Here is a 10,604-nt window from a genome sequence, read left to right on the forward strand (position 1 = left end):
GCATTATTGGTAAGTGAAAATACAATAGAATAATTAATATTTTCTCCTCCGCAAAGACAATGTGACACTTATTCATTACAAATAAATCCATCTCCACAAAATCAATTTTTTGAGTAAATGTCCTTTTCTTTGGTAAGGAATTGCATGGTCTTTCATAAAAATAGACAAAGACTAGATTAGATCTTTACTTGTTTCGAAAATATTCATCACGTGATTTTAAGTGATGATTTTAAGCTAGGCAAAAAATTTATCAAGAGAAATACTAGAGGGCCAGCAACTTTTGTAATTTGTAGCCATCAAATAGTCATCAATAATAGTTTTAATGGTGTGAGATTGGTGTGAGATTTCATCTAATAGTTCACTTATCTTTGCTTATATGCTGGCCAGAATTTAAAAAAATTGCTGCCCCTAAACTTTTTCATTTATCAAATTATTTTGGATTGATTCTTTCGAGGCAATGTTTTTATGATTCATTTTCTTTCATTCTTTTAGTGGATGTTTTGACCTTTGGGGAATCTACAAATCTTTGAAATCCATATTACTCTAGGCCTCTTGGACGTGAATGCTTTCACGAAGCATGTCAATTCATTGGCATACCGTGTGAGCCATCTAAACTACTCACTTCATGCTTAATCTGCCATGCTTTTATGAAGAGTTTCTTGTCTTTTGTATTGGCTCGGTTCTAAAGATAAGTGGATAAAGAGTTAGGTTAAAATGGAGGGAAAGAAAATGATGGGACTGAGAATGAACAAGGACGAGTGAACAAGGGAAATTAAATATCTCAATAAACAACACTAATAAAATATCACAATTCGCAACTGTAAATAATAGTTTTGTACCAAGAGTTTATTATAGCTTACTCAGATAAAAATAGAATACATGTTATATAGATCTTGCAAGATCCATAAAGTAGTATCTGATTCACAGAGCAATGTCTACAGAACCAAATTATTTTAGGCAACAGTTACTGAGCCGGTTTTTCGGCATCCCAGAAAGTAGTCTTCTTCCCAGTCTTGGAAACAGTTTGCAGAACTTTTTCCGGTTCAACGTTTCCTTTCACTACCACCTTCTGTTCCTTCAAGTCAACGTCATATGATTCCACACCTGCAAATATCAGCAGTATTATTATAGTTCGAATTTGCAAGACGAAAATATGTCCGTCAATATACGCACTCACTATTGCCTTGTATATCGAGACAACATAGACCTGTCCTCCATTAAATGGAGTGTGAGATCTACACGAGATGAGCACCACACCCCATCTAATGGTGGAAAGATGTATGTTGCATCAGTGCACGAGGCTATATGAATACATAAAACATTTCGCATATAAAATTATCTTTGCAACCACTTCAAACAATATTAAGATTCCGTCTCAGCTCAGTTGCTTCTGTCATGTTCGTTTTATCATGGAATAAAAAAAATGGAGAAATTAATTGGCTTTAAGGACTTGATTATTTCCTTCGATCCACACCCGCAAATACAAGCATGCAGCATTAAATGATTATAGCCAATTTCGAAAATACATATCATATTGGATATCTAAATTAGAAACCACCAGACTCAAAACAAAAGTATTTAGGTGAAGATACGCAAAGATACCTTCTCCCTTAATAGACAAAACACCCTAAATAATTAGGTATAGTGAACTCGCAATCTCCGAGAACTTCAAAATTAAAGAGATTCCAAATGTAATAGAGCAAGAAGTTTCCATAACAACAAATTAAGAGTAAAAATTGGAAACAAGAATATTATAACTAAAGTAGTAAAATTTGGTATGTTAGAGAAGTTAATAGTAATATAGTATATTGTTGCATATGGTTTCTTTGATGACAGGACCCAGTCCAACAAGCAAGAGAAACAACTTTTAAGATAGAAGAGCATTCATAAGAGTTCCCCTTCTAACATAACAAACGACCCTCAATATTCTACTAACCTCATGTCACAACGCCGTATACCACACAGAACATAGCACTGAAGCAAGTTACAAACAAAAAGGAAGGAAATAACGATCAGGAAGGAAGTTTCAGAAACAGAACAGCTCACCCAGATTGGAAACCGTATCATGATTGATTGAAATTGACAAATAAGCAAAGAGCTACTAACTAAAGTGGCTACAGTAAGACATTAAATCATTAAACAACTAAACCACTTTTCAAGTTTGCATGTTGGAATGATAATATCGGTTAGCAAAGAAGAACTGCATTAATTAGTTAAGATCATGGTCATCTGAAAACAATATAATGACATTTTGAATCCAAGGGGTGAAATTTACCATCCAATTTCCCCAAAACCCTCTTCACTGCTCCAACACATCCTTCACATGTCATACCAACTTTGAGGACCACGGTCTACAATTCATAAGGTGAAAATATTCAGAGTTACATTAGGCAAAAAGAAAGTAATATCTTCAAATCTTTAAACAAAAGAACCAAACATTACTTCGAACAAAAAAAAATTACAGAAATCAATTCTAAAAGGATGTGGAGAGCAAAACCAAGGAATCAGGCAAAGTCATAAACAACAAACAACAATTATTGACCATCGAGAATCATGACAGCAAATTACAATCATCTTCTGTTTATCATTACTGTTGAACGTGAATAACAGTGACAATCTCGTGTACGGTGTATCTAACATGTATTAAATGCGAAGATTTTAGAGTTTGACATGAACAAAAGGAATTAACCATGCAGATTCATATCTAGACACTGCAAACTTATAAGAGCTTTTAATAAAAGTTTATTGCAATTGCAAAACAATTTTGAGATCACCATCAGATAGATCCTCTATGACCTGTATACCTTGTAAAACCTCACAAAAACTGTACAATAAAAAAATCCTAAACACTCTAAAACAAACAAGGAAGGACCAATCATTGTTTCACATGTTTCAGCTATTCTAGAGTATACCAAGAATCATAAAAACAGCCTAATCCTCTTGGCAGCTGAACAAGTCAAAATACTAAAATATTTGAGAAGCAAAGAAATTGAATAGATGAACATACATGTAGCAATGATCAGAACATAATTCATCTGCAAACCCATTAGAATTAACAGAAATCCATACATGTTACTACAAGTTCAAATTTTTTTACTTCCAAAATTAGGGTTTTTATCCGTTCCAAACAACTTGATCAACAAATCGGCAAATCAAAACAAGTAAACAAGCCAATCCAAAAGTAAATAAACAAAGCTGTAGGGAGAGGTGCACCTGAGACATGGCTGCGATTCTGGATAGATTGAAAAAAAAAGGTGAAGAAAAGAGAAACGAAATAATAGAAAGAAGATATGATGATTATGAATGACGAATTATGTAACTTATTTTTTATAGGCGGTGAAAGTCAAACTGAACAGAAGCGGAGAGATGGGGATGACGGATAGAGAAAGGGAAGGGTCGAAAAAGTGCAACCGTTTAGGTTGTTGGGCCAGTTCACACCAAGAAGATTGTGTTATTATCTTACGTCATCTTTCTTTAGTTTTTTATTTTTTTTTTCATATCTTTAAAAGAAATATAATTAAAAAATCTATCTTATTCTTTTTTTAATTATCGTTTTAATTATTAAAATTTAAAAATCATGTTTCTTTTCATGTTAAGTTGTCTTTACTCAACAAAATTATATAATTATATATAAGACTTTTAAAACAACAATAATTAGTTAAACAATAAATACAAGAAATTAATTTTTAAAATTTAGTATTAGAATTTAAAATTTTAAATTAATCGTGTTACTGTAAAAATAATTATTACCAAATTAGTTATTTATATAAAATATATGTTAATATATAAAATATATTAAAAAAATAAAATAGCACATATATTTATAAAATATATTAAGGTTAATTTAGTTATTTTTTTGTGTATACATAATATTTTTATTTAAATTTTAAAATTAAAAATTATTTAACATTAATTAAAAATTCATCCAAAATTTAATTCTTTGTTAAAATTAAATATTTGACTGATAGATCAATATTGCATATGCTTAGAAAGATTTGTTTATAGTTCAGTTTTTTTATAAACTAAATTAAAATTACAGAAAATTATTTTAAATAATTTATAAATTGCATAAACTATTTTTCTACAATTAGTTTATCAGTTTATAATATGGGGTATTAGTTTAAACTGATTTATATAAAAAAAATAAAGTTTTAATATATAAAATATTGGTTTTAAGTAGTTTACATACAATGATAACGGCCAAATTTTAAAAAAGTGATCCAAAATTTATCAAATTAAATAAATAAATAAATAAAATAAACTAAAAAAAGTAAAAAGTATATATTTTATTAATGTACTCATTCTTTCTTCATAATAAATAACTCAAATTATAAGTATTTATTTTATCTTCTAAATATATTTTGTCTATTGTTTTGTTTTTCTCTTATGCAATAGTACAAGATAAATTTTCAAAAATTATAACAAATATATTTTTATGTATGTTATCTTATATATATATAAGAGCGATTTAAGAAAATAGACACTAACTAAAAAGACAAATTTTGTTAGATTTTATACCAAACTAAAACTAAAAAAAACTAGTTTCTAATACATCGGTTTTTAATTTTTTATATAGGCGGTGAAAGTCAAACTGAACAGATTAACAGAAACAACGTAGAGAGAAAGGGAAGGGTCGAACAAGCACAACCGTTTAGGTTGTTGTGCCAGCTCACACCAAGAAAATTTTGCTATCGTCTTACGTCACCTTTGTTTTGTTTTTTTTCACGTTTTCAAAAGAAATATAATTAGATATCTTATTCTTTTCTAGTTATTCAAATTTAAAAAACATATTTCTAAGGACAAAAAACGCTAATAAGCCAACATCACTTCATATTTACGTATATCAGCTAAAATGAAAATCGTTTCAGTAATAAGTCAAACTGTATTTTAATGTAATTCGAATCAGGCTGGTTCAAACTGCATTTAGCTTAAATCGAACCAGGGCAGTTCGAATTACCAAGAAAGAGTTGAACATAATTCGAACCAAGGTGGTTCGAACTTCACTTGCTCATAATTCGAACCAGCCTTGTTCGAATTATCCATGTAAATGCGAACCAAGTAATTCGAACCACCCTGGTTCGAATTACTCAATATTTGGCTCCAATAGTAATTCGAACCAACCTGGTTCGAATTACTCATTATTTGGCTATATAAGGAGTTCGAATCAGTCTCATTCGAACTATTGTTACTCTTCCCTACTCCACCAAATCCCAGAGAAAACGACCCAGGTTCGATCCGACAAAGACCTGAACGGAATACTCAGCCGATGGGGGACGATCCGGCAAGGTTATATCGGTTGGACGGAGTTGCTCATATAGCCGGGGTCATCAACGACGAGGTTAGTACAATAAAAACTTCATGCTAGCGGTTTATCTGAGTTAGTGGTTTTGCATGCGGTTTTAGTGGCGGTTTATGTTAGCGGTTAATCGTAGTGGTATTGCTAGTGGTTTAGTAGAGAGGTTTTGCATGCAAGTTAGATGGTGGTTTAGTTGGTGGTTTATGTTAGTGGTTTATGTTACCTGTTTTATGTTACCTGTTTTATGTTAGTGGATTATTCTGGTTGTTTTATGTTGGTGGTTTAGTAGGTGGTTTTTGTTAGTTGGTTTTAGTTAGTGGTTTATGTTAGTTGTTTTATGTTAGCTGTTTTATGTTAGTGGTTTACGTTAGTTGTTTTATGTTAGTGGTTTAGGTTGGTTGTTTTATGTTGGTGGTTTATGTTAGTCATTTTATGTTAGTGGTTTATGTTAGTCATTTTATGTTAGTGGTTTGTGTTAGTTGTTTTATGTTAGCTGTTTTATATTAATGGTTTAAGTTTAACTGTTTCATGTTAGTGGTTTAGTTGTGTGGTTTATGGTAGTTGTTTTGCATGTGGTTCTCGTTAATGGAATTTTATGCGGTTTTATTTTGGTATGATTTTTTGTTGATAATTTATCGTCTGGGGTATTTTTGTCATTGGTTGTGAAGCTGGTTCTAACAATGTGGTGCATGTAATGCGCAGCCACAGCGATGCATCAGGAGCATGAGGCGGCAGCAGGGCATGCGACTCGATGACAGATACGTTCCTTACTTGCAGATGGCCGGATTATACCATCTTGCCAGGCTGAACGACAGATGGTTCCGGTTAGATGAGGCCCTTGTTAGTGCCTTTGTCGAGCGATGGCGTCCAGAGACGTACACGTTTCATATGCCGTTCAGAGAGTGCACGATCACACTTCAGGACGTGGCGTACCAGTTGGGTTTGCCAGTGGACGGGCGTTACGTGAGTGGCTACCTATCAGAATTCCAGATATACATCCAGGGTGGCCGTCCAGCTTGGGTGTGGTTTCAGGAGTTGCTTGGAGTGATTCCTCCTCCCAGCCAGGTTCAGAAGTACGCAGTAAACTGCAGCTGGTTCCAGGAGACTTTTGGAGAGTGCCCCGAGGGAGCCGATGACGAGACTGTGCGGAGATATGCCCGTGCGTACATCATGATGTTGTTGGGTACGCAGCTGTTTGCCGACAAGAGCGGCAACTGCATTCACATCAGATGGATTCCCTACGTAGCCAGGCTTGAGGAGATGGGTACCTACAGTTGGGGGTCTGCAGCACTGGCATGGTTGTACCGGTGCATGTGCCGAGTGGCGAACAGACATGTGGTCAAGTTAGCGGGCCCACTATAGCTACTTCAGTCTTGGATCTTCTGGCGATTTCCTCGGTTTAGGCCTAAAGGGTATGAGACGTTCAGCTGGCCATTGGCCTCGAGGTACTCTATTTAGCATTCTGTACTTCAATTTAATATACATAGTTCCATGTTCATTAATACTCTATTAAAAATCTCTCAGACATTTAATTAGCCATATGACCCATGTGAGATGCAGGTGGTCAGGTTATAACCCTTCCGCTAGCGAGAAGGGTCCTAGAGTACAGATGTGGAGGCTGAGGATAGACAGGTTACAGGACACGGAGGTGAGAACGCAACTTACTAAGATGCCTTAATTAACCACACTTTATGAATTGCGTCCATGAGTTGCCATGACAATGTTGACTTTCTCTATGCAGTTTATCTGGATGCCGTATAGCAGCCCCGACGTACTTCAGGTTGTGCATCCAGAGGCTTTGGAGCCTCGACATATGGTGTTGTGGCGGTCTGTGACGTCACTGATATACTTTGCCGTCATAGAGTGGCATCATGTCGATAGGGTTCTTCCACAGTTCGGCGGGGTCCAGCCCCGACCGCATCTCGCCCTGAACATCGACTTTCTGATGTCGAAGGACGGCAGAGGCGGCAATCGATGGTTCCCGTACCACTTGCAGCAATGGCATCTCCATTAGGAGTCCCGTGCGGAGACCGTGCTGAGGTTTGATGTTGTTGCTGACCCTGGACCGTCGCATGAGTACCTGGAGTGGTGGAGTCAGCATGGGAAGAGATTCTTGTCTCCGGAGATGTTCTTGGGGGATCCGAGAGCCGTTCCTATTCCGGTTGCTGCGTCACAGAGGGGTGCTGGGCGAGTTCCTGACATGGATCGTGTTGAGGACGTGCCAGACAGGCGTCGGGTTGAGAGGAGAGCTCGTGTGGGGACACGACGGAGCCAGCGAGATTGGAGGTGGCTTGATCAGGCTATGGAGGAGGATGAGGATGCCAGTCCCGCTGGAGGCGGACAACGAGACCAGGGAGCGAGACGCAGAGGGTGTGCTGCGGGGGACGACCATGATGACGATCAGCATGGGCCCGTTGGCGGGGATGGTGCAGGAGCTGTTGCAGTTGCTGGTGTTAGTGGCCATGGTGGTGGACAGGGTGGTGAGTGGTATGGGTCAGGTATGGGTGACGGGGCTGATACTGGTGACGCTGGACTTGGGTCAGGGCCTCTTGGAGATTACTTCGTTGGTGTACCCGCCCATGACCAGACTCTGCAGGAGAGTACCCCATGGGTTAGTCTGGGATCACAGTGGGCAGACTTCCTTGCCTCAGATACGCTTGATGCAGACTTTGGGGGTTCACACTTTCTAGACAAGATTACTGCCATCATGCAGGAGGACGTGTCGGCCCGCAGGCGTGGTCAGACCTCCGGCACACAGGCACCTTTAGATGTTGATCTAAACGAGCCTCCTACGACATCAGTTGCTGACCATTTTGCTTTGGGAGGTACCCCACCATCTTCCTACACTGCTGCATCAGTTTCTGTTGCCGGTCCGTCTGCGGCACCGGTTCATCCTACGCCACCGGCAACAGCCTGCCCCGGATGATGAGGAGGATGAGATCGAGGACGAGGAGCCGCTTATCCGCAGAGGTCATAGGACACGGGTACCCCGTCGGTGCTTTATGGGCTCACATCTGTTTAGATGATTCATGTTTAGTGTATGTTGGATCTTCGAGTTCATTCATGTATGATAGACGTGTGTACTTTTGTTGTTATTTTAGGAGTAAACACCCAACCCGGTCCCTGTCCATTTCTAATAAGGACAACGCGATCCCTCACCAAAAAACTAACCCATGCCGGTCCCTGTCTATGCAAAAAATCACTCATCGCGCCCTCTCCCGTTTATCCCCCGTCCATAGTTGACGGAAAAAGCTGATGTGTCACTTACCGACGCTGATCTGGCAGTTAGGCCAAAGTTAAGTGCCAAGGTGGATAAGTGGAAATGGACAGGGGTCGATTTGTCCCCCTGTCACATTAAAAAACGGCGTCGTTGCTAGGTTAATAAGAAGCAAACGTCTCCTTCATCATTTCATAACCCCCTAAGCCCTAACTCAAATTTACAGAATAACCAAAACCCCTCAACCTTCTTCGCGCGATAGGACAGAGAGTGGTGAAAGTAGCAATTGTTGGTGCTGACAAGGGTGCTGACAAGGCCGCACTCGGAGGACTCCTCTAACGCCGCAGTTGACGGAGTGACTGACGTCGTGCAGTGGAGGCAGCTTGAGTCGGCATTCAGGTTAGTAATGATTCTAGGCATCAAAAACATCATTCTAATCCAATATCTGTTCTTAAATTGCATGTGGGTGTCTTAGTGTTCAGTAGGTTGAAATGGGTTGTCTGATTGTTTATTATTGTAAATGTTGTGATACTGAATGGATTTTGAAGTTATTAGTTAATTTGTTAAATTATTCATGTTAATTGTCAGTATTTTAGATGATTGGCACAGTGATGTTAAACTGTCATGAATTGGATTTTGATTAGTAAAAATAATTTCCAGATGGATGAGCTTGAAGTAATTCCTGTTTTTCATCATGGAGGAATTTTTAAGAGGAATGCACAGGGCAAATTAGAATATGTTGATGGAAAAGTCAAGAAGTGGCCACCTTTAGATATTGATTTGGTAAACTTCTTTGATTTTGAAACGTTACTGAAGGAGTTGGGTTATAGGGAGTACAAGACTATGTTTTGGTTTGATTGCATGGCACCTGATTTGGAATCTGGCTTACATGTAATGAGGGGTGATACTAAGATAAATGACATGAGGTCTAACAAGATTAAAAACAAGGGGACAAACGAGATTCATATCTACTTTGATCACCCGGTTAGTGTGCCAGAAGTTGTGGATGAGGAGATGCAAGCTGAGGAGATTATTATGAGTGACTCATCTTCCTCAGGTGATGGGTATGAAACAACTGAGGACGAGCCATATAAGCCACCTCCTCCAGAATATGAAGAGACTCATAGCAGTGACGATAGTGAGGTACAGAAAAGGAAGGAGAGACTGAAGAAAAAGAAGAAGAAAATGGTGTCACCAAGGAAGAGAGCTCAGGGTCCAGCTGGGGAGGTGAAGGATGGACCAGATGGTGAGGTTAAGTCTGGCCCAAATAGGGATTTAAGCAAGGATGGCCCAACAAAAAATAGGGATAAGCCTGGACCAAGTAAAGGTGGTCCATGTTATTCTCCAAAGACAGCCAAGAAACGGGCTTCCAAGAGGTATTCTGGTAGGAGGAGGAAACATATTCTGAGGGATGGAAAAACTGGGGCAGAAGGTGCAGTAGTTGATGGGCCTGAAGTAGGTGGTGGTGTGGAGGCTAGACATGGACTGGCTGGGGATACAATGGCATCAAGTTCTGATATTGTTGGGGAAGAGCTAGACTCAGATTATGAAAATCCTTATGAATATGAGAGTGAAGCATTTAACAGTCCGGTGTCTGACGATGATGAAAACAGGACTGCATTTGATGCTTTCAATGAGGAGACAGAATATGGGGAAGTTGAATTTAAGGTGGGGCAAACATTTATCACAATGGAAAGTTTTAAGAATGCACTAAAGGACTACTTTGTGTATGAAGGGAAGGATGTGATGTATCTAAAGAATGAAAAGAAGAGGGTGAGGGCTGCATGTGCAGGAGAGAATTGTCCTTGGTTGATTCTAACCTCTTGGAACAGTGCTGGGGGTGTTATCAGGTGAAGACACTGGTTAATGAGCACAACTGTGCTAGAGATTTTGGCAGTAATCTAGCTAGCAGAGAGTGGGTGACATCAAAGTTGGTGAAAAGGATACTGACTCAGCCTGATTTAAAGCCTAAACAGGCAAGGGATTATATGATTGAGGAGTACAATGTACATCTTAGTGAGAAAATGATAAGCAGGGGACTGAAGGTTGCCAGAGAGGTAGTTATAGGCAACGAACAAGCTCAGTATGGAA

The 10,604-nt window shown here is 38.5% G+C and overlaps 1 protein-coding gene across 1 annotated transcript; it reads right to left on the reverse strand.

Moving 5' to 3' along the window:
- Positions 1-759: 759 nt before the first annotated feature.
- On the reverse strand, positions 760-3,476 carry LOC112776652 (copper transport protein ATX1). The gene is made up of 3 exons (XM_025820881.2): positions 3,214-3,476; positions 2,276-2,351; positions 760-1,104 (listed from the first exon to the last, which is right to left on the reverse strand). The coding sequence occupies exons 1-3, from the start codon at positions 3,220-3,222 to the stop codon at positions 965-967; spliced, it is 225 nt and encodes a 74-aa protein (XP_025676666.1). The 5' UTR covers positions 3,223-3,476; the 3' UTR covers positions 760-964.
- Positions 3,477-10,604: the final 7,128 nt, after the last annotated feature.

This window comes from Arachis hypogaea, chromosome 19, assembly GCF_003086295.3.
Source record: "Arachis hypogaea cultivar Tifrunner chromosome 19, arahy.Tifrunner.gnm2.J5K5, whole genome shotgun sequence".
Classification (NCBI taxonomy): domain Eukaryota; kingdom Viridiplantae; phylum Streptophyta; class Magnoliopsida; order Fabales; family Fabaceae; genus Arachis; species Arachis hypogaea.

Excerpts from the sequence above, each read along its gene's own strand:
- LOC112776652 (XM_025820881.2), bottom strand. Across the intron at positions 1,105-2,275 it reads GGTTTTGGGGAAATTGGATG|GTGTGGAATCATATGACGTT; the intron begins GTAAATTTCACC and ends TGATATTTGCAG.